We start from the raw sequence: 26,776 nt of genomic DNA, 5'->3' as shown, positions 1-26,776 counted from the left end.
TCGATAATTTGATTGTCATATCAAATATATCAATTAAAATTTTTAATAATTTTACTGTAATATTATCTATATGTATCAAATACAGTAATCAATATTTTAAATAATTTAATAATAATAATTTATTTTAAAAATAATTTAAATTATTTTTTAAAATTATCTGACACAACTTAAAAGATCAGTAACTGATTCCGCTTTCATTCACCAGGAACACAAGTCCCTGTAACGAGCTAATATCAACAAGAGCAAGAGGAGTAGGCGATACCATAGATCATAAAGCACATCAATAGACACATCATTCCCCGCACACCATTTAATGGGGGAATAAAAAACAATAAATTTTCAATTGCCAAGTTTATAACACCTGGAGTACACTTGCGTTCTCTCTCTCTCTCTCTCTCTCTCGGCTCCTGTTTTGTGCCAGTTTGTATCCCCTTGATTTGATTATCTCCTCCGGTCTCACTACTTCAACGTGTCACTCACTACATATATGCCACCCAAACTCCATCCAACACCACGCACTCTCTTCTTCTTCTTCTGTTTCTCCCTGTAAGAGTTATGGGAGAAGATGCGGGGGAAGTCTATGTTGCCAATGGCTACGAAAGCCGTCAAGCCAAGAAGGGTACTGTAGATGAATGCAACTGGTTCGAGGAAGAGATTGATGATAATCTCAAATTCTCTTATGCTTTAAATAGGTGAAGAAGTCTCATATGTTTGATTCCGTCCTTTTCTATATAAAAAAAATCATATTAAATACTTTATTAGGTTTATAATAAACTTAGTTTTTGAAATCTGCACTTGAATTGTATCTCATATTGTTTCATTGAATTTTCTTAAATAATTTCTGTGTTGGTAATGCTAGCGTGCTACATAAAGGGGCCAGCAAGTACCAAGACATAGCTCTTCTTGACACAAAGCATTTTGGAAAGGTTGGTAACTTTTGTTTAAAAGGAAAGAAAAATGTTACCTTTGATCCATTTAATTGTTTTCATCATTTTTTTTTGGTATATTATAGGCCTTGGTGATCGATGGGAAGATGCAGAGCACCGAGATGGATGAATTTGTTTACCATGAATGTTTGATCCATCCAACCCTTCTCTGCCATCCCAAGTAGTCCTCTTTCCTTGTGCCACTAATCGCATTTTAAAGGATTCCCTAATCTTGAAGTTGGACGCATGCATCTCCTTTTAAAATATTTTTAGCTATATGTAGTTATAACATGATTAACAACAAAGCATGCACCTAATATGTCTTTGTGAAAAATCAAATAGTGGCCTCATGATAACCTCACATTTATTACTATTGCTGCTGTGGTTGTTGCTACTATTATTGTTACCATTATCATTAGAAATATTGTTGTTGCTGTTATGGTTATTGTTATCCTATATTTTTTTTAATTTTGATTTTGTAGTTCTCATATTAATAATATTTTTTTTTCTTTTCCTTCTATACAATAATTGCAGTCCAAAAATAGTATTCATAATGGGAGGTGGAGAGGGATCCGCTGCAAGAGAAGTCCTCAAGCACAACACCATCCAGAGGGTGGTCATGTGTGACATCGACAAGGTCCCAACTCTTTTATCCATGAAAATTAAAAATTTCATGTGATGGGAATAATTAAAGTTACTCACCTGTATAATTAATTGCTTATGTATCAAAATCATAATTAGTCATAAATATTTCACATTTTTCCTAAATTAAATTTGTTGTCACACGTGTGGGCATGGGTGCTACATGGCAGGAGGTTGTGGACTTCTGTCGGAGGTATCTGACTGCTAACCAAGAAGCCTTCACTAGTGACAAGCTTTGCCTCATCATCAACGATGCCAAGTGAGTTCTACTGACATGCACACACATAAAAAAAAAAAAAGAAAAAAGAAAAAAAGAAGAAGAGTCTTGGTGTTCCCTTTGAACATTATAAGTTAATCCTTATTCTAGATACCCCAGAAAAATCAGAAATGATATTTTGCCATTTCGGGTTGCATATTGGACTGATGTGAAATGTAATCATGGTTCTTAGTCCAAATATTTTGTGAGTCCATTGTAACATATAAAGGTTAAGTTGAGTCGATGTAAAATTTAACCTAACTTGACCCGATCATGATCTAGTCCTTTTTTGTGTATGTTTCAACTTTGCTATTTAAACCATGCTAGCAAGCTCAAAGCTGAAGAACTAAGAGATGAAGCATGATTTAGACTTGTCGCATAGTAAAAACTGTTTTTACTGTAAGCTCACTTGCAATACATGGTGGATTTTGAGATTTGCGTTCACCATCATGTGCTCTATGGTGAGATGAGTCTTATCATAAAACACCATACAATTCTTGAAATTCGACTAGTATTACAAGGGAGCCTGAATTTTTTTAAAAATAAAAATTCACTTTGCTGCAAAACTAAATTGCACCCTTAAGAGTAGGCATCAAATGATCCCATTTAAAGAGCTAAGAGAAACAATTATGCAGTTATGTAATACCTAAGGTTTAGCTCTACAATCATGTAGGGTTCGATCTCCTGGACCGGACTCATGTATGCCGAGGACTTTAGGTCTGGATCTGATATTAAGGATCCTAATTTATGGCTTTGAGTCTGCTCCATTTGATCTTATAATATGTACATTTTATGCCAGGATGTTTAGAGTCTAAAATTAAATCTGTAAGATTCAGATCAGATCAGGTCTATTCGCAGCCCTAGTGCCATTATTGCATTGAGACTTTGCACATCATTCATTTGACTTATTTTTGGAATTCCTGTTTCTCCTAAGTATTTATCGCATGTTTTTCATGAGTATACCTCATGGTCATTTATATTATTGATCCAAATTTGTAATTATGCTTATGAATTATTTGCCTTCCTGGTCCATGAAACCACTTCTGTTGCAAGTTAACCATACTTTTGAACCTTTCTTTCATTTGCGAGTGCTTTATTTTGTTAAATAGTTATTAACTATGACCTCCTTATCCCTCATCTCGCCCCATCCGTTATCTGTCAGACTAATTATACGATGTAGTTTGCCCATGTTGGATTCCTTGTTGGATCGACTGTTGTTCCAAAACTAAACAAAATGGCTAATGATCAATCACTAATGAATAAGCTGGTGAACTTCAATTTTCTTTTTCTTTTTGGATTTTCATGTAGAAGATCATTTCTTTCTAGGTTTCATTATTATCCATGGTTTGTTTTTGTTTGGTCTAAAATATTTCGAGTGAAAGTTTAAGAAAATCAAATATGACAGTGAACAATCTGCAAATTGAGAATTTTTATGCCATTCACTATATAAACTTCAAAATTGCTTTGTTAAAATTGGTTGATCTAGGGTGGAGCTGGAAAAGAGAGAGGAGAAATATGATGTCATAGTGGGAGATTTGGCTGACCCTGTGGAAGAAGGACCATGTTATCAGCTCTACACTAAATCATTCTATGAACAAGTGCTCAAGCCCAAGCTCCATCATCATGGAATCTTTGTCACCCAAGTGGGTCATCTACCTATTATTATGATTCCAAGTTCAACATCATCTCTTTCTCGCACTCCATCCAATTTTTCTCTTATTCTAATTTGATCATGCATAGGCTGGACCAGCTGGAGTTCTTACCCATAAGGAGGTCTTTTCATCTATACACAACACCCTAAAGCATGTTTTTAAATGTGAGTTTTTACCTACCTTTTCTTCAAAGAGGATATTTTTACATTCTTTCAAAGCAAAATATCTTTACTTATGCCAAGCTTCACATTATTGTTGTACTGAAGCATGGCCCCAATCAACATCCTCTTTAACATGTCCCGTTTCATCAGAAAGTCCATACCAATGCCAAGTTCAGCAGAAGACCATTTTAGCTTGAAGTCAAACTTTTGAACCTAAATTTGCTAAGTCTGAGCTGCTTTTGTATCTAAATATAATCCACTACCTTGCCAAATTTTGTTATGTGACTTTCCCCAAGGATCACTACAAGCATAGGTTATCATAAATTCAATATTTTTGTGTTAGTTAAAGAAAAGCTGAGCATTGAGTGCATCCAAAGTTATAAACAAGCAACAGGATGTCTATCTTTCTGTTGGTACATGTGCCCAACTAACACCTTGTTGGGTCCCATAAGAAATTTGCATGTGCAACTCCTACAACATAGTTACTGTGTTTCTGTATCACAACCTTCCATTCATAATTTGAGGGCACTTGCCATACTAGAGTAAGATATTCTGATCATGATGGCATTGCCAATTTGCAAATGATCCCTTTGGTTATTCATGATGAGAGTTCCTAATTAGGTTGTAAACAATAACAAGTAGTTTTCTATTATCACTTTTCACATCTCTGTTCAGTTACTGATAGCCTTAATTTCTTTGTTATCCATACAGATGTGCTTGCATACACAGCTCATGTGCCATCCTTTGCAGATACATGGGGATGGGTTATGGTAAGTTGCACCTATCTAGACATTTATATTAAATTTCTATAAGATCTTACACTTGCTAATGGGAATAAGATTGTGAACATCCAAATAGCTAATGTGAACTTGTGCATGTGCTTTTAAGGCATCTGATCAACCATTTACTTTTAATGCTCAACAAATTGATGAGAGGATCCATGAGAGAATTACTGGAGAGCTACTCTACTTGAACGGCGAGTTCCTTGTATCTGCCACCACAATGAACAAGACCGTTTACGAATCGTAAGTATCATGGTTCTGTGATTGTATCATCAGTAACAAGGATGCTAATGTTAGAATTGCGAATCTCATATAAGCCCATGGTAATGGTGCCATCATACTCCAAGCAGGCTCACCAGATGATGCTAAAAAAATATCACCACATTGCTAATAAGGATAGTTTAAGGATGCTGAAGAGGTTAATATATGAGCAACTTATCCGTGGCCCCTTGATTGTAAGACTTGGTAGGTCAATGTTCATGAGGTGAGGTTTCAGCTTCACATGGTAAACCAAGTCTAATCCAAAACCCAACCTAAATAACAGAACATAACTAGCATCAATTTGACTTGTCGCTTGGACTGGAAAGACAAATTTAGATACCTCATGCTCATTGCAGTTTTATAAGTAATTCAGTCTCCTGTCTCAAGTTTTGTAAGAAGCATGCGAGATTAAAGTCTAAAAAGGACATTGATGGGATTTTGTTTAAACTCCTCCTGAGTTTTTCCAAATTGTGTTTATGTTATGTAGTTCCACTTTGATCAGTACCTATAGATGTCCTCAATAGATTGGTCCAAACAAACCTAGATTACATAAACTGAAAAACCAATTCAACTCACAAATAAATTGAGAATTATAAATCTTTAACAATGCATAATCTTTGGTTATTTAAACATAGGTTTAACTCTGAATTTGGTTTTGAACATTGCAGATTGTTGAATGAAACACATGTATACACAGAGGAGAATGCAAGATTTATCCATGGGCATGGGAGGGCATGTTGTTCTTAAGGCTCCTCATTCAAGCGACAAATGGATATGAAGTCAAACCAACAATACTAGGAGCAAATAGATCATCTAGCAAGAATCTTACAAAGAAGTTTGGATGTTAGCATTCTTTACTTCTTTTATACCCCAAAAAGATAAATTGCGTTAACCATGACTCACTTTATGAAATAAAAGTTATATTGTAATAAAATGCATGATAATTATTTATCTACTATTTCTTCTTCTTTCCTCCCCCCTTTTTCTGTATAAAAATAAATTTACATACATTTGGTGGTCTCTGATAGAAAAAGAAGGAACTAAAAACTTCTGTCATTCAGAGAGATATTCAAGGTATCTGTAGCTTCTTGTTTAAGTGCAGTTATGATTTGTTTAAACTTTAAACCCTTAGCCCTGTTAAAGGAATTATGTTTCTGACCACCCAGTGTTGATTTTTGTTTTCTTCATGTGGTGACCTATGAAGAGTTCTTTACCGTAATAGATGAGTAGCATATGGTTATGGTTGCAATATTAGACTAATTTTTAGGTCTCTTTTTTTTGGCTTGCTTTCTTAGTGTGGATAATTTTTTCCAGGAATCTGTATTTGATATGGTAGACATTTGCATCTTACTCAGTAATGGTTGTTAGGCTGTCTTTGCCAAGCCAGTTATACGCTGAAACATATCATATTTTGCAAGATCGATGCGCCGAGACTTAAAATATCATCTTAAAATTTCTGTATTTGTGAATGTTTAAGATGATATTGTCTTGTTATTTAACCTCAAGAAGGATCGATTGTATCCATAATAAGAAGGGTCCATGGTATGCATATTTTTCCCCCTTTTGGTATGGTGTTTGTTATTATGGTTGTCCTGGTGCATAAAGCTGTATGTTGTGATGGCAAATAAAGGGTTATTGTGTTAAAAACTTCATACATGTTTCTCTCTCATTTTGTAGCAAAATGACAAGAATAATGACAGCTTTATTTTATACTGGTCCTCCCCCCATTTGGTATGCTCCCTTAAAAAAAAATCCACCATTTTGAAATCAAATTCAGATTAACTATCAAATTCATACCTCTTCAGGGTTTTTTCTTGTGTACCTCAAAATTGATGTTCCAGAGGTCTAGACCTCTTGATTTGCAGGTATGAGCTGGTTTCTTATGGAGCTACATCCACCATTCTTCTGACATAATCCTGCCCTTCTGCCTTGCCTAGCAACTTTCTCTATGCTTCGCAACCCAAATAATGTTGTGATGTTACCTGAAGAAAGCTTAAAATTCAGCGTTTTGCTGAAAAAAGATGGCCTGTCCCTAAATTTTCGATACTCCACTTTATTGCCATGTTTAATTATAAAATGTCACAGCTAATAAGCTTGAGCATGGCCTAGCTTCTCTATCTCCAGTACTTGTTCCCACCATTATTCTTGATACCATATCTCTTTAATTTTGACAGGAAATTAAAACAAACAAAAAACAGATAAAAGAAAGCTGTTTTAACTCACAGCAAAGAAATCTTTCCCACAAGATTCGAGTAATTAAGCTTGGAATTACCACTCACAAAGCAAATGACATGAAGTTACAATGACATGATCACCACCCCAAGATTGATGCAAGAACAAAAGGAGATCAAACAAACATCTATATATATATGTATATATATATATATATATATATATATATATATGTATATATATATATATATAGCTTTCAAGTTCGCTTGACAGGATCGAAGTTGGCGACCGCAATAACCGCGCCAACAAGAACGGCTAGCACGACTCCACCGGCGACAATGCTGAGAAGGAAGTTCTTAAGCGATGGCGAGATCCCCGGCTGGGCTGCCTCTGCCACCTCGGGGATCACCATGGCTGCAGCCAACGCCGCTGCAGTCAGCCCGGCGACAGCCTTCTCCTTCGCTGGCGATGATGATGATGCCCGGACCGCCAGGCCGCAGTGGGATCTCCTGAAACCAATGGTAGCCTTTGGTGAAGATCTCGTTGCATGGAAGGCATTGGAGCCTAAGAAGGCTCTTTTCTCAGTAATATTGATGCATGGCGACGGCATGGCCATGGACGTCGGTGCCATTGCAGCAGATGCCATTGAGAAGTGGTGGCTACTGGGAGGCGGGGTGGTGGACGAAGTGTTTGATTTCTGGGTGGTGGATTTAGCGTGGATAGAGAGAGGAGGGAGTGGAAGTAGCTTGAGATGGGAGATGAGAGGCTAGGAGATGCGTGTGGGATGCCAGGTCAGCGTTTGAATCCTACGTGGAGGCTTCTGGTTGTGGGAGCAATAGGATAAGGTTATCTCTATGATTCTCTTGTCAGAATGGCTGGAAACCAGTGGTTGGACTTCTCCTGACGGAAAAATTAGCTACTGGATCTGATGCGAAGCACAAAAAACATGAAGTATATATATATATATATATATATATATATATATATTATAAAGGTCCATAGTATTCTTAAATTCACATGATAACATAGATTTTAGTAGCAAAAGTTCCGACTTTCTGAAAATTCTGTTTCTTAAAATTTTTGTTTTATTTCTTTTAAAAGAAGACAGACAGTCTATTTTTAACTTATGAAACACCTAGAGATTTTACTAATTTTTAGACTGTAAATTGTCTAAAAAAGACACTCGCGCTCTCTGATGAGCAACACCAAAGCCCCTAACTAGGGGTGTCAACTATTGAGTTTATAAAAATCATTAATGTGGATTTATCTGAAAACAAGTGTCAGGTGTTACTGTTATATACTACCCTCATCCCAACTTTGGCTAGCTTAAAGAAAATAAATATATTGGACCCTTTCAAATTTCCATGAAAGACCCTTAGATTCCAAAAATTTTAATTAACATCATAAAATTTATTTAGTGTAGCAATATGGTCCAACCATCTTTATTAGAATATAGGAATGCCGTCAATAACTCGATAAGCCCTGTCCCAAACCTTTGATCTTGATGGATCTCTACATCGCCACTTTCCCACCTCCATCAACCTCAACAAGTTCCCCCTTCCCCACTACGATATCCCCTCCTACCGCTACCCTCACAGCCCAAGTCCATCCTTTCCTACGCTACGATGCCTGCATCTTGATATGCAAGTTCCGTAGCAACTTTGCCCCTATCGCTGACTTCTTGACCAAGTTCTCCTCTTGTATAGGCTCTATGGCCACCTCAAGAAGTGATGGAACATGGAGCTAGATTGTGATTCTCCACCTTTTCCTACAAATCTTCTCTCCTCATCGCCCTCTTCCTTTTCCGATTCTCGTTCGTGATTCCACTCATTATTTTCTGCCAAAATAAAAAAATTTTAATCTAATTAGCAAGAAGGATAATCCCCAAAAAAAAAAAAACAATTGGATTTTTGCATGTCATAAATTATACTAGCCGCTGTTTAGTGAAGATGAACAGCTAGATTATATTATTATATTAAATTAATATAGTAGTATTAATTATAATACTTTAAAATTTTGATGTTTAAATATTACTAGTGAAATTTTTAAAGATTTAAAAACTTTCAAGGGAGAAGAAGAAACTGGCCCCAGCGATCCATATACATCGGTGGTAAAGAATCTATATCATCATGTGTAAAATGATGGCAAAAATCTTGATAAATAGGCTAAAATCTTAATCATAACCATATTTCTCTCCAAAATAAATGATCTTCGTTCATGAGAACCGCAATTTAAAAATTCATATTCAATACTCAATCTTCCAAATTAGTCAGGTAAATAAAAATCGATGGAATCTCCCATTGCTTTCTTTAGACATCAATAAATTGACCAGATCAGCAAACAGAATCAATTAAATAACTACCTTTCTATTACTTGTCTTAGACATCAATTGATCAATTAATTCAAATAAATTAGCTCAAACGAACCAGACTCAAACTATTGAGCTGAATCAGATCTTTAGATTAATCGATTGTACATATGAAATTTAATCGATTCGACCAATAACAATTATATGACTTAAAACTCAATTAACCTAATTCTAATCAACACTTGACTCGATTTGAACAATTGCTAAATCGATTTGGATCCATTATGATCAAATCAAAATCCTAAATATAATCTAATTACATGATCTAATTTTTGATCTACTCATGACCAAACATTCGTACACAAATACAAATTTTAGATTCTATAATCACAAGCACAACAACTTGAAAATGTTAATGGATTATTCACAGCTTACTTATCAAATCAAAATAGATCACAGATTAACGATGTTAGCTATTGCTGTTGGTGGTATAATAATCCAGAGATTTTAGTGATATATATATCAGTCTTACATGGCCCACAGCAGAGAGACCTTAGTTCTAAACCTTCTCTTCTTCATTGTTTGCAATCCTATCAAACTCGAGGTGACTAATCAGAATTTTAAAACAAATACTGTTCTTGTAATTAAGCACACAATTATTTAAGTTTTAGGAGTAAAGCATGAAAGGAAGGATAAGCGTATGCTTCAAAAGTTTTTTCTCTTGCCTTTTTAACAAACCTGCAACTTTCTGGATCACTGCAAGAAGTGGAACAAAAAGAAATGCTCAAATTGCATGAAGAGAAGAGAACAGTGATGACTGCATACACCTAAAAATATTGTACAAAGGTGGCTACATGGTGTTTCTTCTTATTAGTGTAACAGTCTGCTAACATGGCTGGTCATAAAAATCCAGATCCTTTTTCCTGTACAATTCTCCCACCACGGCCAGTAATCTTGCTTGGACCAAGCTCAATACCAGTCTGTGAGTGCATCTCTGCCAGCTCCCTTACTCGTGATAGGATATTTGTTGGTATCGGGATCGAAGCGTGTTTTCTGGAGTTCTTGGCCTGCAGACACAAAAGAATAAGAAGCAAACCAACAACGTAAATATTTTTCTACATCCATTGTTCCCCACCTTCTGAGGGCAAAACTATAGGCTATAGCTTGAAGTCACCCATCAACCAACTACTATTAATGATTCCTCGCAATCTTGACCCTCCAAAGTTCTATGTACTTTGTCAGATCATAGAAATAGGGTTTAAGTTGACATTCTCATGAGGGACGAAAGCAACATGCATGAAATGCCAATTGGTTTAATTAAAAAGAATACGAGAGGAAACAAGAAAGAACAGAAGCCAAGGTTGCTGATGACCTCACCCCTTTGTCCGTGGGACCATGCGCCAAGCTTGCTCTCAGCAGGTTCCGCCATTTATCCTGAAAACAATAATCATCACAATCATGTTAACTACAGTATTGCACAATAAAGCGGATTTCATCTAATTTCAAATTGTGAGGAAGATAGCCTCATGAAATACCAAAAACTAGCATGTCTGAAGACATGGTATTGGCATGAGAATGAGCTTACCTTAAGATCAACAGAGGTGCGATAAGAGTAAGAGGCAAAGGCTAGCCGTCTGATCTCAGACCACCTACCAGCTCCATACCTAGCTACTCCATCAACTAACTTCAAAACCTCACCAAGAGTCCAGGCTCGATGATGCTTCCTTCTAACACCACCTTTCAATAGTGGCCGACTATCAGCATTATCATCTGTGTTATCTCCAGCTGCATCAAACTTTTCAAGCCTCAGATATTGCTCCTCATCACCGTTAATTGTTTCTACATCCCTTTTTCCTCTCTCATCAACAAAGTTCTGCAGCAAAAGATGTTGATTAGATGTTAAAACTAATAAGTAAATACTAAAACATGAATTGAAACATGAAAAATCTATGTACATCATTACATATCCTCTAATGCATCAGCATATGTCATAAACCACTTGTGCTACATAGACTAGATCATATAAGATTATATAAACTAATGAGAATCATATGATCAAGTTTCCTATGTACAAGAAAATCATCTCCATTGTTCATGCAAAAATACAGATACAGTATAATGGTTCTCCTTAACTCGAACAGGCATTTCAGCAACATTGCTAGAAACTATGTAAAGCCAAAAAAAATCTATCGAAAGAGACAAGTCACATAGGCATTATGAATGCACTGCTAGCAACTATATAAAAATCACAACATAAAGCAAGACTATCAAGAGAGAGAAGCCACATGGTGGGTTAACTATCATCCTACCCGCTGTGGAATATACATAGGTAGAGCTCTGGCTTTCCTTAATCTGCTTCCACTTTCAGTATTTTGTTGCATGGCAGGAATCCTCAGAGCTTTTCTTACCCGGTTGGATGCAATGCCACTAGGATGGTATTTCTGCCAATTGTGACAAACATTATAGAAAATAATGTTAGTTCCAGCCAGCCAGGGAGAGGAGGGAAAAAAAATGCTAATCATTATGTTAGATGTTTTTAAAGGGTAGATGACAAAAAAAACTAAGCCCCTACAAAGTCCATATGATCCAGATGAATTGTTAGGAGGATCATATTGACCCTCATTAGAGATGGGCAACGGACCAAGCCGCCCATGACACAACCTCGCTCGGCACAAGACGAGCCGTGCTAGACACGGCCCGTCAGCTACAGTGCTGTGCTGTGCCTGGCATGACCCATAAGAGAGGGACCGGATTGGGTTGGGGTTTTCTGACCCACGGCCCAGGCCCGGCACAGCCCATAAGGGCCTGGGCCGGCACAACCCGTGGGCCAGGCACGGCACGGCTAGCGTGCCAGGCACGGCCCGTCCCCCTTGAAACAAGCCGTGCCCATTTGGGTGTGGGGTGCAGGCATGGGGTGCGAGCGCAGCGGCCGAGAGAGGACGGAGGGGGTTCCTGGGGGGCGGGGGGGGTCGTCTGCGCCGCACCCGCCGTCCACCTCCAGCTCCACACGACCACCACACTCCCTCCCCTCCCCTGAGGCCCCGACGTCCATCCGCACCACAGCCGCCCCACCCCCCCCGGAACCCCCTCCACCCTCCCCTCCCTCTCCCCTCGCGAGGCACCCGCCGCAGCTATCCGCACCACAACCCCATCCCATCACCATCTGCGCCGCACCCACCGTCCGCCTCCGGCTCCGCGTGACAACCACCCTCCCTCCCCTCCCCTCGGGCCCCGACGTCCATCTGTGCCAAAGCCCCCCCCCCCCGAAACCCCCTCCACCCTTCCTCGGCCACTGCGCCTGCACCCCACACCCATAACGGACCGAAATGGACCATGCCTGGCACGGCCCATAACGACCAGAAACGAACTATGCCGGGCACGGCCCGTTTGCAATTTTTTTTAAAAAAAAAAAAAGAGGCCCGCAGGCCAATGGGCCGTGCCAGGCACAACCCGCCACCCATCGAGCCTAGGGCTGTGTCGGGCTAGGGCCTGATGCTAATCGTGCCGTGCCTGGCACAGCCCGTTAGCCCGTTTAGTAACGGACAGTGCCAAGCACAGCCCGTTTAGCCTCAGGCCTGGTGGGCCTAGGCCGGGCCGAACCTGTTTAGCCTCAGGCCTGGTGGGCCTGGGCCGAGCCGTGCTAGGCACGGCTAGTGCCCTTCACCAATTCTTCATTTTATCATGCCATTGCTAAGGCTATAGTTTCTACTATGGTAATATCTTTACCAGCGTATATACGGTGCATGATGACATACTGTTACCAGTTGATATTATACCACATAATCTATAAATTCGAACAGGATCTGGATATACATCCATGTTTTTTGTGCAGATAACATATCACAAAATTACAAACCATATTTTCCCCTCAAATCCATCTTCATTACCAATGGCATCAAAAAACAACTAAATAAAATTGATTAAAGCAAAGTTAACCTGGATCAGAAGAAAATGACAAATTAAAGAGGAAACCATGGATTTGTGAAGTCTTCACTTCTTAGATAACCTCTTCTGGTAGAACTTTCCCATTTTTACTCATGCAAACATGTTTCCAAATAATGTCTTTTAAGATCCTTCAAAGATCATTAGTGGAAGGAACACAGGTGATTTAGATCACAAAACTATGTCATCCCTAATCATATCCAAAATGTTCAACAGGTCCTAAATCAGCCTACCTCTGTCCATTCAAATGGGTTGAAATTTTGATAAGTTATTGGATCACAAATGATCTACCAATTCAACAAAATAAACCTAAATTTCACATCAATAGAAACTATCCACAGTTAAGAGTAAAAGACTGAAAGGAAAAAAACGAACATATATGTACAAATATGCTTCGCTTTAGTTACTTTGATCATAGTTTTCAGCTTTTCATGAAATGGATGAAGCAATTACATGAACACGCACACTGCAGGAAAAAAGCATCAGATTAAATAGTCAGAAACTGTTGAAAACGAAAAACACTGTTTAAGAAATGAAGTTCCTCATAGGATTGAGGACAGTGTTTCAGGCTAGTTCTGCAAGGCAAGCTTGTATAGAGCCATAGCAAGTGACCAACAAGAAATCTTCCTCCTATACTAAATATGCAAGCCTTTTGGACATCAAGGAAGATGACTAAGATAACAAATCTAATGAAGGCGATGTCACACGAAAAATGGACCGACCTTCAAAAGGTGAAGCTAATTATCAGTTGCAGAAGGAATGTTGCATTACATGGTGAGTAAAGAATCATGTCTTCTCTTAGTGGCCTACATGTCTAGTGAATGAATAAAGGAATTTTCAACGAGTATAATTTCACAATCCAGTGTGTTAAGAGACTTCAATTCTCATGCAACCTAAGTGGCACCCAAAATAAAACCACCACTGGAAAATGTCACGGTCCTTTTAAACCAAAAACCACTACAACCTAACACCTACTTCTGAAGAGCTTATAACACTCACCTTTGTTCCACCAATTTTTGTGTTGTCGGTATTTCCTATTTCTAATCTTCTCCCTTCTCTTTCATATTCCTTTCCTGCCTGCTTCTAACCTTGCTCTCTTCAATGAAAAAATATAGACAACTTTTACCAGTCAAAGAAAAGCTTAAGTAGATAGAAACATGCCTGTCTGATCTTTGATTGCATCCTTGTTATAGTTATAAAGCCATTCCGCATCATGGTTGTTCATAACGATGGTTATAATGGTTTCAGGTAAGGTTTCAAGTACTGATGCCGGTGCGCCTGCCAGGCATCACCCGGGACAGCTGTGCTGGCACATGCACCACACCATTTCGAAATTGTAAAATTTGTAAAAAAAAAAAAAAAATGAATTGATGCGCTTCCCCTAATTAAAAATATTTAAAGAGTAAGACTGATAGCTGTCATGCTGACCCATTCTGGGTGCCAGCACTAGACTATGCCAACTGGCACAGTCCAGCTTGGCTGGCACTTGAAACCATCATCTCAGGATGCGCTTCCTTTCTGTTACAGCATGTATAGCAATTATGAAATGTAATGACCAGCATACATCATCATCATCAGTTTATCACACATTATTTAATTTTTGTAATTCACTAAAGAAGATAAATAAACTGCATTACTGTCTTCATAGTTCATGGTACATACAGAAAATTGGTCTAAAAGATTAATCTGTAAACACTGGTTCTGTCCAATAATGTGGTTACTTTACAATGCTACCAGATATTTCCACATTATAACACAGTGAAAATTATCTAAAAGCCTTTTATCAAAAAATAATATGAAAACAGTTTTTGAAACTTTAAGCCAAATAACGGTGTGCTATAATGTTATCCCAATAGATAGCAATTTCAAAGCCAGAACATCATAACGCTAATACTGTTATAAAGTTTTTTTGGTAGATAGACTTGCAAGGTTAAAACCTTGTTCTATATTGCATTACTGCCTACTCCAGAAGGCACCATTTGGCCATAGGCATGAGCCACTGAATATCATCAAAAAGTGAAACCTTGTTCCTACAGGCAACTCCACTTATATTCTAACAGACACAACTGTAGAAAAGGATAAAATTAACGGTGATGAAGATGTAGTCAACTACATATGCAAAGAGGCTTTTTAGGAATTAGGGGTAACATAGGTTTCCATTATTCAAAATGAAAAAAATATAATTGTGTGTTTACACACAAGAACAAGAAACAAATTGAAGACAGATGATTAATGGCTGTGAAGCAAAAACAAAGGGGCATTGATAAATTGAGGGGATGGAAAGGAGGAAAAATCAATGATCCATGATTCCAATACATATGGTCTATGAATCACCTCAACAGCAGCATAAACTGTCAATGAACCAAGTCTTACATGTTATAAAAATAAAACTATGCTGATAAAGCATAAATAAATAACAATGCATCAATTACTGTCTATTTTATCCTGGACATGGCAATATGTTGCAATACTAGATATTATCAAAGCTTACTTGCCAAGCTTAAGTCAGTAGTTTATATACCATGAGAGTCGCAAGATTCTTCCTTGGGCGCCCTCTTCTCACCCTGGAGACAAATGGTACCTGAATACCAAGTCCTCCTAGAGAGTCCTGCCTGGTGGCAAAGCTTATGCCCTGGGAGCCAATATCATGAACCGGCCTGATCCGAGATTTTGGAGAGGACTGGCAATGTCCAGAATTTTTTACTGAAGATAACAATTTAGCAGTACACTCCCTGGTCTCAAATTCTGAAAGTTCTTCAATGTACCGCCTAGTAGGCTTCCTCACCCTTTTGCCAGCAAACTGTTCCATTTGAAGATTTTCATTCTTCTCATCATCCTCACAAAGAGGTTTTCTAAGTCGCTTGCTGTACACTTGCTGGTCTTCAGTTTGGTCAGTAGGGCTAGACGGTAAATTTTGGGAATTATTAATTGTCAGATCATTAACTGGATCCATGGACAAAGAACCAGCTTCAGTCTGAGATTTTTGCAACCTGGATGGCTCTTCTTTCATTTCCTTGTGAACTCTTTTATTATCTTTGATCACATAACTTGTAGTTGGAACATCACAGGAGTTAGTTAATCCCATTGCAATCCGTCGCTTAAGCCACAATTTGTCTTTGACAGAAGTCTGACGACCAAAGGTAGCTCTGAATGCTTCCTGAAGCTCTCTTATTGAAAGATTATCCAAACAAATCTCCCTTTTTAGAATAGAAAAATCAGGCTTTGAGCTAGTGCATTCAGAAACTGAAGATCTACTCATGACTACCTCATTTGCAGGTCCTAAGCATGCTTCTGCACTTCCTAATTGAGCACTGCAGCTGCCATTTATTACCATAGAAGAAGGAGCAGTTTCCATGGAAGTATTCTCAGGTTGGAGCTTGTCATTGCAGGCTTGTGTCTCATTACAACCGTCAGAAGTCTGACAATTTACATCCATGCACTTGGTAGAATGATTTAGAGATTCAGACGATAACCGCAACCTCTCTTCCTGTTTAACCTTTTGCAACATCACCTCTATATACTACAAGATAGAATTTAAACAAAAAAGATAAAATGGAAAGGAAAAAATATGGACTCACAAACAAGACATTACATAGTGAAAACAGAAGCCATTTTCAAGTTCACAAAAAACTATATACAAATAAATTGTAAAGGATGATGATCTATCAACCATATGATAACTGTAGCAAGTACATGTGCAGTTGTCAAATGCAATTAAAACTAAAGCGTCTGGCTCATGCTCCGACAAGTGATAGAAGATCAGTTGACAATTATGATTATCTTAGTTCATCATCATTATTCTCTTTTGCAGCATGGCACAAACACCAGCGAAAACAAAATTTACTGGATGAAAGATCTCCGCGCAGCTAGTCGAGTTATTAAAAGAATACAAGATATTTTACAGCTCATTTCTAATAGCCATTGACATTTGCTAATGCAGTGAGTACAACAATGAACCGATCAATCTTTTCTGGAGATGCCTCAACTATTATTGGTGCCAACATTACCTGGCGTTACTTATATTAACACTAACTACTATGTCAAGGCGTACTGGAAACATCTGCAAAGAATACTAATTTTGTGGGTTTTTTTGACTTTGTAGTTTTGATTCGTCTTCAAATTGATGCATTTTATATGCAGAAATGGAGTCGATACAAAGTTATATCAAGCTTTACTGTGTCAGCAGAATGTCATATGGGTCAAAACCATGCAATATGATCAGGCGCATGGACGGTTGTGAAGCAGATTCCAGTGAATGGGTCAAGTACCCATCACACATCTAAACTACACCTGACCCATTTAATATTTACTTTACTCTTTCAATTCCCTCTCTCCTGATCCCTCTCACCTATTCCTAAATGGTAAAACCCAGTAATCAACTTAATGGTGCCCAGGTAGTGTTTGCTGGTGGATGGTTAGTGGCGAGAAGGGGTAATAATGATGGGCAAACAGCAGTGGAGGTTTCATGGTGAGGAGGCTGTGAGGGGGAGGTGAATGGAGAAGGCAAATAGCAGAACCATGAGTGGTGGTGAGGACTGTGACCTGGCGAAGAAGCAGCAAAAGGTGAAGGGCAACCAATCACTGGCAAATTGAGCTTAGGTTCGTCACTAGCCTAAACAATGTCTGTCCCTCAGAGACTACAATGTGTATCAACAGACCGGTTTGAAGCTATGGTGATTAAACTTAGAGTATTGATGATTAGACAAATTATGTTTATTGAATAGTCAATTTAATTTTTAGATCTTACCAATTCAATCATCTCTCAGAAATACAATGCTGCAAATCAATGCAGTCAACATAAACAAAAGAAAAGTCTTTGCTAATACTGATTTTCTTCTTGTAATGTTTGTATCTTCATCCAAAATAACCTCTTTGAGTCATATATAATCAATACTAATTGGCTTCTATATTGATGTAGTTACAGGAAAGCCAGTTTCCTCTAATGCAAAATTGGACGTCCTATAGGGTTGAGACATGCAAGTGGTTCACCTAATATGCAAATCCTACCACACAAAACCATGCAACTATATAGCAGCAAAAGACATGTCCATATATCTGTATTTGCAATATCCAACCAAACACTAAAAGAAATAGTTTTCACTAAATCAAGAGACCAGAAAGCCAAAAGGTTTTACCATAACTGGAAACTACACTAGTTTGAAGTTGAACCTATCTGCATGGTCTTCTACTAATATCAACCAAGATTTCAATGGGGAGGGAGGGTGATATGGAAATTGGAGCTATACGGTGATATGATGCCCAATGACATAATCAGAAAACAGTTAAACAATTCACTCATAATATTAAAAAAATGCATAATGCATACCAAGTGTGAAAACGCACCTCAAGCCTAGCATTCAACCTTTGTGAATCAGCTTCAGCATTTTCGGATTGTGAAAGTCCTGACACATACAGCTTAATAAGATGTGAGCTTCCATAAAGAAGCTACCAAAAAGTGCCAAGCAGAAATTCAAGAGTAACGTGAACAGATAGCAGGCATTTTAGTTTCTAATAGTGAATAACAAAATTCAACTTTCATAAAAAAATGTACAAAGTAATTTACAACAGAATCCAATATGAATGAAAACCATTAGCTTATATGAACACAGATATGCATAAATGAAAGCTAATTGTTTGCCCAGCTGCTCTATATATTATGACAGTTATAGCTACATGGGTAGATTTTAGTCTCCATTAAGAACCGACTCATCTAGCTACCATCTTAATGGAGCTTGAGGTATGTACAATTCTGCAAATTTAAAATCTGGTCCCTAAGCATAACAAAAATGAAGAAATTTAGGGAGCAACTATTATTAATTTTTATTAGCTGCTCTCTCTTGGGGTTAGAAAAAAATGAGGACAGACCATGTTTGGTGACCACTGCTTCCCTTGGCTTACAGACTGGTCTAGGATCAACTGTGTAAACTTGGTAATGTTTTCATATCCCAATGCAAGTCTAGAAATGCAGCATGGTGGAATGCAATGAAGTTAATCTAATGGAAAATATGTGAACCTGCTGTGACCTGACAATTTGTCCAATTTGTTCTTCAATGCAGATTACCTTTTGACTCTCTAGAATCAAGCTACAAGATTTCAAAGAGCACCGAATGAAGGCTTATCACCAGTACTATCTTATCTATCAGCATTATCAGTTTCAAAAGCTCCAATTAAAATGAGATAAATATTATTTAAGATGTCAACCATGTGAAAATTGAACTGGAGATCACGATTGAGTTACTCATCCTATAAAAGCAGGAATAATTTGCAGCTCTTCTGGACATTAGAGCTGTTGCAGCATCAGACAATTCTCTCCTGGTTTTGAAAATCAGGGCTGCAGTGATGAAATCTAACCAAGAAGGTGCTACCGTGCTAGTAACGGTACTACTGCACCCTATTGGTTCTGAATTTCCTGTTTCATGGTTTTACTTAATTGGTTACACAACCTTTACAGCCACGATCCTCTGATTCTTGCAGCCCCTTAACATGGTTAACTTATTGGGAAACCAAATCATATTCAGCCAGAGACCAAATCGATAAAATGGTGAATACACATGAGCAACTTGATGTTCATTAGGATTCAGCATGCGAATAAACATGCACTTGTGCTCATGCAAACACACATGCGTGCACATGCGCACACCCACATATAGGCATACATTCAACGAAAATAGACAGTAAAAGAGAGACAATAGTTTAACACGATCAAGAGGTAAATAGTGAAAAAAAAAATCAAGAAAAAAAAATATGTAAATTTAAAACTATGTAGAACAGCAACAACGGATAATTCTTCACTGGATTTGCTGTGCGACTCACACATAAGTTTTAAAAACTCAATATATTAGATGCTGGTATTTTTTTGTAAAACTTCAACTTTCTATTACATTTGAATGCAACTGAACCTTTAACAAATTTTGGGAATGCATAAGTGGATAGCATTAGACTAAATTGGTCTGAATCAGAAGTTTCACGTAACTTCCTCCCTGCATTGTTCATGAGTTGATTTATGTAATGATTTAACTTGATTAAATTCAAACTACTTTTTCTAACCATTGTGTTTGCAATCTCTCTCTAAAAAGAAGATACAATGAAAAGGCAAATGAATGCGAAACATTACAAATATATCATCTTTAAGAAACAACAGAGGTTCCATTGGAATCTCTCTCTAGAAAGGAGATACAAGAAAAAGACAAATGAATACAAAAAAAGTTCCATCAGAACCTATAGTATTAAAATAAGATATGCATAAACCTTGAAAGAAAATCTGCATAGAAGCTTAGTAAACGAAGTACTTTTTAACTCCTATTGACTATAAAATTCTAAAAAGGAAGGCATTATGAGCATGGGTGAGACCATGTCCAGTGCATAATGAAAATTTGTTCTATTTTACATTACAGGACCTTGAGCCCCAACAAGATTCATTATCCTTATGAATAGGACAATAAATTCCTATCCTGGATTAAAAAAACCTATATAAAATCATATATAAAACACTCGAAGGTGTGATACCGCACAAAATCAAATCAATCAACCACTAGTCAGCAAGACAAATTTTCCTAAGAGTGAATAGAAATAATGTTCCAGACAGTTTAGGCACTGGTATTAAACAGTCAAAAAAGCCTAAAAAAGGCATCCAGTGCGCAAGACTTCTGCCAATATGGGACCTAGGGAGGTCAGGTATACAGAGCCTTACCCCAGGTGTAGAAAGGTTGTTTTCATGTTTCAAACCCATTAACACCCAAGTAACAACGGAGCAACCTTACCGTTGCACCAAAGCTCGCCCTCTACCTGTCAGAAAAGGCTGATAACAAAAATCTTGTAGGCCATCATTAAACCACAAAAAGAGGAGAAAAAAATTAATTGAACAAAATGTATGAACCATGGACCAAACCAACTTCTAATCTTGAAGAGTAGCAGATCGTACGCAGTATTTTCAACTATTGGCATACAAAGTAGCACATCCTTTTTTGCTTTAATTTTATCTATACTCTGATTTAAAAGACTGTGTTGAGTATGCAAGTGGTCAAGGGACCACACAATGCATAAATAATATGTGGACAGCACAGGAGCATGGATGTGCAGTTACTAAAACATTAAATACAATAAAAATAATAATAATAGAAATATTTTATTGTATAAATAATAGCCATATTAATAACAATAGCAACTAACAATTATTGCTTACTACTTAGTAGTACCTAACAGCAATAGTTATAACATAATTAATATATTAACATTATTAATACCCGTATCAAGCTTGCCTAAACTCATATCCAACCAAACCATCAATTTGAACCCACTCCATCCACACAGGCCCACATAAGAGTAGGCTACAGTATGATGCCAAAATGCTAAGCCAACCATATAAGCAGCCGCATGATGCGAAGAGGACCAACTTTTCAACCCCATATGCGGTGTGACGGCATATAGTTTAGGGAATGCATCCCAGCCACATATGTGGCCACATCCACCACATCTTAGAACACCACCTATAGATAGACTTCTGATTGAAGCTCCCATCTCTCCCAAGTCATAGCTCATCAGTCTTGAGGAAAAAATTAATCTAATATGAAAATAGAATAATATTGCTCATGTCCCTGCATCCCCCCCCCCTCCCCCCCCCCCACCCCCAACAAAAGAAAAAAAATCCAAAAGTAATAAATTCTTGATAGAAATAGCGCATTAAGATACTTAAACCAATCAACCTTGACTAGTAATTAAGGTTTCTTATTCAAATGTTTAGTAAATTAAAGTCAGAGAACATTCAGATGTTGCTTTGTGAGGTGAGAGCAATATCCAAATGTATTGAGTATGAGAAAATGCTTTTGAAATTTCAAGCAGCTCATCATTTGACTTCCAGAATATATCGGATAATTGCTCTCTTAAAATTTTATGGATAAAAGTGTTACCAAATGAAAGGGGTCAGGGAGAGATCCATGAGTTTACAATGTAGATATATGATAACTGAACCTTCAATGACTTGAAATAAACAAGTATCTGATCTGAATGAGTAAAAGGGTTTGTCACATTTAAAGCAAACTTATGGGCTGTTTTTGAGGATTGTCCATTAATTGACTATATTAAGACAATTGCCACAGAAATGAAATTAGAAAATGGTATATCCAAACTACACAACAAATTTCGTGTAATTTTTCAAAATTTATTCCTTTTTGGAGCAGATGATGCAGCATAATACAAACAGTGTTTCAGAACATAATGCTTAAGAACAAAGGAAAAAAGTTATTCATTATAAGCACATGCCACACACTTCATAATGGGGAAGAGGAAGGAAGTATAATGATGGAGAATGTAGCAAGAGAGGAAATAACCAAAGCAACATGAAATGAACTCTACATCTTTGCATCCAGAGTAGCCAGAACGCTAAATCTAGTTTATCAAGATTCCAGCATCTCTGAAGTATTGCTTTTGTTCCAATCTGCACCAACTTCATAATACTTTCAGCCCCCCATTAATTTTTTTGTAATTTCCTATTAGTAGCACATTCATCCTAGTCTAATCAAGATCACACCATTGACTGTTAGTTATCACATTTGCTTCTGAAAAAAATGCAACCATGCATAAGTACATCCAAATATAAAATTAATCCTGGCCTAGTAACTGATTTCCCTTTTTAGGCACTCCTCTCGCTTGTCAGGTTCATGCTTAACATTTTTTCTGAAATCACTGCCTGCTGCTCCAGCAACTGCACCCAGTTTGGCAACCAAGCCTTGTGCCATTATATAAATGGTATCAGTTAAACAGACACCATTCTTATCAGACGAAATAACAATAAAAATTGACAGCAATAACAATAATGATGATGATGATTTAATGCTGATGCTTAGACTAAATTGCAGAATGCACTCCTGGCCTCTCATTCATAAAAGTACTGTTGGCATGAAAAACATACATGAATTTCCGTACTTATTCTTCGTAAACAATTCCTCCCTACAAATCAAAGTGAGAACAAATGAAATCAAAATGCCACAAAGAAGCAAAAGATATAATAAATGCCTAATTATCTACCAAAAAGAGTAAAGAGATAATATGGCTATCTATTTCTAACTCCAGCCATTTATTCCAGTTCAAAGTAACCCAAAATAAAATGAAGGGGAGAAAACTGCATGGTTTCCAAAAGAAATTGAAGCTGAACTAGCATCATAAAATGGCCTATGCATGAGAGACAGGCAATTTGGCATGCCAAAGGAAGAAGGCATCTGGGAAATACTTAAAAAGAACAAAGTAACCAGCAAAAATGTGACTTTTAACAGCACAATAACTATAGTCAGATCAATAAGACAAGAACAACCAAACAAGAGTATGCACCAAAAATATATGCTAAAATACATGCATTGTAACTTGCAAGTGCATGAAGTTCTCTGGTACATGGTTAAGAGAAAAGTGTAAAAACTAGAAAAGCGAGAAACAACACTCATTACCTTCAAAGTCAGACTTTTTGGAGGGCAACCTTTCATTAGAAACGCATCCATCAAAATGTCTTGTAGGTTCATCTGAAGCAAGTCCACTCTTATCTTCCTCAAGCAGATGCTCAACCTCCATAACCTCATCATCTGTAGCAGGAACTAACCTTCCGTCGCCTTCAACCTGAGAATAAAACTAGCTAGAACTTCAAAAATCAAGATTATCTTGTCCACATGCATATTTATGAATAGTGGTTGGATATGTACCTTAATGAGTAGATTCACAAGCATGTCTATGATTAAAAAAAAGAAAGAAGTTTTTGAGGATTAACAATGCTAATTGAAAATCAGAAGAATAAGAAAGGACGTCAGTGTAGGATCTTCAGTTCAATTATCAAGATGATTGTAGATGAAACATGAAACTAGCTGAAGACTGATCACTGTACTAGCAATGAGAGAGACAACTCGAACAGAACAAAAAAGTCAGATGCTTGTTACACCCTTCTTGATATCTTTCCTTTTATTTTTGCCACTGCATGGCACATAATCCTTCCTCTGTTCTTTCCCTGTCATGATCTTAAGTTTCATCAGAACTAGTTTAATTTTCAGCCAAAACCCAATCCACAACTAGGTTGCTTTAGGAGTTTTGGCCAAAACTGATTATGAAGCCAAATTTAATAATATAAATAGTTTGTTCTTTTAAGTGTTTGAGGAGCATTTTCTCCTTCTTAACTTGAATTTTGCAAGTTTTGAACAATTTTTGAAGCAACATGATGTTGGGTTCTCAACATTTTGAGAGGAAGAGTAAATTCTTTGACAAAGTTTTGGCTATTCTAGAGATTGAATTTCATTAGACAATTGCACAAATATATGTTGGATAGCTAATGTTATAGTACAGTCTAAAATAACTTTTTTTAATCACTTCATTCCAAAATTCAATCTTTTGATGGTTTCATCAGAAAATTATTGAAACAATACTGGTAAAGCCACAGGCAATATGACATATTCAATGGTCCTTAATTTATTATCCATGACTGATTTTACGTTTCTTCTGTTTTTCTTTTCTCTTAGACTTACTTGCATTTTGGTAATTCTTTCACAATCTTCAGCTAGAACTACCTAATCGAGAGAAAAACAGCCAAAACAACCAAAACTACCTAAATGAAAACTAATTCAATTCAGCTCAAACCAGAAAATAAAGCTGAGCTTTCGAACCTTTCTCCTAATCCGTACCTTCTTCACCTTAACACAACACATAAGAGAACAAAAACCCAGTAGATTAATTATTTGCTCAAATGGCTATTACCACTGAGTGATCCTAAAAACAATATTTCATCTATTTCACTTCATCCAATAATAATTTTGTCTGCCACATCCTTGTAAGCTCCTTGGATAATCTTCTCCACCTTTGCACCTCTAACATCCTCGAAATACTGAAAGATAATTACCATGCCCCATCAGAATTTTGATTGCAATAATGAAGAGCATCACAACAACCATACAACAGTCTCTATAATTGCCACATTCATGTCTTTTTTTTTTTGTTCCCCTTAAAAAGACGTCAAATTGCATATGTGACAATAATTACATCAGTCTGCAAATTTGCATGCATCTTCAACAACCATCTCCATTGTGTTTTCTCTTGTTCATAACATGAGACAGAGTCACTACACTCCAAATGGAAACCTGTAGCATAGGAAACATGAATTACAGTTTCTCTGAAGTGAAGGCAACTACATGAGAGTCATTTGCTAATAAATATGAAATTACAGGATTTCTTTGACTTACTATTCAAGGAAAAGAGGCTCCAAAAGGTGAATGCGAACTAAATAAGTGATAGGATAAATCCACACATTCCTAAGTTGACCGTGAATAAGCTTGAAATATGAAGAGAACCTTATATGTCGATATTCGACTTCCAAAACACAGTTTCATTAATAAATTTCTAAAATTTAGCCAAACACGGGATGTAGCTCAGAGGCCATAATTCAATAAGCCACAAAATAAATTCCAAATATGCACCTCTAATAATCTCTTAAATTATTCAATTCCAACATCTGTGATTCCAAAATTGCTATCTGATTTCGTTAAATTGATGCTATAAGTAAACTACATCCACATAAAGACTCAGTAAGCCATTCTCAAATGATTTTAAAAAAAATGCAATGCAAACAAATACCCTAACAAGTTGGTAAACCACCGGGTCGGAAGCACCGATATTTCGAAAATCACTCTCTTCATTGTCTTTTCCCTCATCAACCTGTGTGTCAACAACTGTTCCCATGGAAAACTCCACCTCAGGCAATTCAAACGAACAACTACTGCACACCAAAGAAGGAAAGCATCAATGACTTCATTTACGAAAAGGAAAGAAAAGAAATGAGAATTTCTCAAGGATACACCAAATTAGTTTCACTAAGTGCAAGAACCAAACCCTAACTTCCAATTCTCTTTTCAATTCACCGCCAAATCCGATCAAATTCTACCAGCAACTCGCCAAGCTCGAATTCAGTATCTCAAGAAGTAAATTACCATCAATTCACCAAAAAATTCGTGGAAAATAACGATTCAAGATGATTCCTTGAACTCACCATAGAACTGAGAACAGATCACTGAGGCGATCTCCTCGGCATTGCCTCCAATAATTCGAGAATCAAAGAAGAGGAAAGCAGCGTTTTCGAAAGGGGGACAAAGATGGAGAAAAGAAATGGACGCCGAGAGAGAGAATTGGGGATTCGAATCGAGCGGATAGAGACGGAAGAAAGAGAGGGCGAGTGGAGAGCTCATTCGAAGAGGAGAAGGGAGACGAGATGAGGACCTCGTGAAGACCACCAATTTAACGGTGATGGTGCCCCGGTGCGGGATTTGGACGGCCGGTGATGATAAGGAGTTTTAAAGAGCGCTCCTCGGGCAGGCAAGGAGTGTCGCAGGCCCCTTCTGAAAAGGGAGAGGATTTATTGGAGCAGAAATGAAGGTGATGGAATTGGGTGACGGATTTGGCCATTTCGGACATAACAAGCTTGTCGGCGCTCCCATATAGAGTTCTATGCGGGGGTTGGATCTGCCATTGAGGTTGATTGTGAAATGATCTGAAGCCGCTCATCAATGACACAATTCTAAGATCTGCAATTTTGCACAAATCAGAACAGGTCCCCATAAAACTTCCCATGAGACTAGAAAATAGAGAATCTCCTGTACGTCGAAATAGGATCATCCCATTATCATCTCATCATTCCAATCAAAACGCTTTGAGACA

The 26,776-nt window shown here is 37.4% G+C and overlaps 3 protein-coding genes across 15 annotated transcripts; 1 reads left to right on the top strand and 2 right to left on the bottom strand.

Annotated features, from left to right (window-relative positions):
- The first annotated feature begins 343 nt into the window (after positions 1 to 343).
- Positions 344 to 5,631, top strand: LOC105053105 (thermospermine synthase ACAULIS5). Its single transcript, XM_010934133.3, has 10 exons — positions 344 to 692; positions 860 to 926; positions 1,013 to 1,107; positions 1,461 to 1,563; positions 1,739 to 1,827; positions 3,311 to 3,467; positions 3,565 to 3,640; positions 4,349 to 4,407; positions 4,526 to 4,662; positions 5,349 to 5,631. The coding sequence occupies exons 1-10, from the start codon at positions 556 to 558 to the stop codon at positions 5,425 to 5,427; spliced, it is 999 nt and encodes a 332-aa protein (XP_010932435.2). The 5' UTR covers positions 344 to 555; the 3' UTR covers positions 5,428 to 5,631.
- Positions 5,632 to 6,879: 1,248 nt separating this feature from the next.
- On the bottom strand, positions 6,880 to 7,590 carry LOC140852005 (uncharacterized). The gene has a single exon (XM_073244608.1). It carries the CDS (start codon positions 7,496 to 7,498, stop codon positions 7,109 to 7,111), a length of 390 nt encoding a protein of 129 aa, XP_073100709.1. The 5' UTR covers positions 7,499 to 7,590; the 3' UTR covers positions 6,880 to 7,108.
- A 2,336-nt stretch (positions 7,591 to 9,926) lies between these two features.
- On the bottom strand, positions 9,927 to 26,464 carry LOC140852004 (uncharacterized). 13 transcript variants are annotated; one of them, XM_073244596.1, is made up of 10 exons: positions 26,112 to 26,462; positions 25,955 to 26,035; positions 25,700 to 25,841; positions 23,539 to 23,704; positions 18,446 to 18,504; positions 15,624 to 16,622; positions 11,470 to 11,601; positions 10,746 to 11,033; positions 10,538 to 10,594; positions 9,927 to 10,227 (listed from the first exon to the last, which is right to left on the bottom strand). In XM_073244596.1, the coding sequence occupies exons 3-10, from the start codon at positions 25,802 to 25,804 to the stop codon at positions 10,060 to 10,062; spliced, it is 1,974 nt and encodes a 657-aa protein (XP_073100697.1). In that variant the 5' UTR covers positions 25,805 to 25,841; positions 25,955 to 26,035; positions 26,112 to 26,462; the 3' UTR covers positions 9,927 to 10,059. The 13 variants fall into 13 exon arrangements, with proteins under 13 accessions (XP_073100697.1, XP_073100701.1, XP_073100698.1 ...); XM_073244600.1 differs by having other exon boundaries at positions 25,721 to 25,841; XM_073244597.1 differs by having other exon boundaries at positions 25,961 to 26,035.
- Between the last annotated feature and the right edge of the window lie 312 nt (positions 26,465 to 26,776).

The sequence above is a fragment of the Elaeis guineensis genome, chromosome 10 (assembly GCF_000442705.2).
Source record: "Elaeis guineensis isolate ETL-2024a chromosome 10, EG11, whole genome shotgun sequence".
NCBI lineage: Eukaryota > Viridiplantae > Streptophyta > Magnoliopsida > Arecales > Arecaceae > Elaeis > Elaeis guineensis.
Note: the sequence above shows the minus strand (reverse complement) of the source record. Positions and strands in the feature narration are given on the sequence as shown.

What these genes read in the sequence shown, in the direction of transcription:
- LOC105053105 (XM_010934133.3), top strand. Translation starts at nt 556, where the DNA reads ATGGGAGAAGATGCGGGGGAAGTCTATGTTGCCAATGGCTACGAAAGC. An exon ending in CTCATCATCAACGATGCCAA is followed by an intron (nt 1,828 to 3,310) that starts GTGAGTTCTACT and finishes TGGTTGATCTAG; the next exon opens with GGTGGAGCTGGAAAAGAGAG. An exon ending in ATGGAATCTTTGTCACCCAA is followed by an intron (nt 3,468 to 3,564) that starts GTGGGTCATCTA and finishes GATCATGCATAG; the next exon opens with GCTGGACCAGCTGGAGTTCT.
- LOC140852004 (XM_073244596.1), bottom strand. Translation starts at nt 25,804, where the DNA reads ATGGGAACAGTTGTTGACACACAGGTTGATGAGGGAAAAGACAATGAA. An exon ending in AGAATCTTGCGACTCTCATG is followed by an intron (nt 11,602 to 15,623) that starts GTATATAAACTA and finishes CACAATTGGCAG; the next exon opens with AAATACCATCCTAGTGGCAT. An exon ending in GCACCTCTGTTGATCTTAAG is followed by an intron (nt 10,595 to 10,745) that starts GTAAGCTCATTC and finishes TATTGTTTTCAG; the next exon opens with GATAAATGGCGGAACCTGCT.
- LOC140852005 (XM_073244608.1), bottom strand. Translation starts at nt 7,498, where the DNA reads ATGGCATCTGCTGCAATGGCACCGACGTCCATGGCCATGCCGTCGCCA.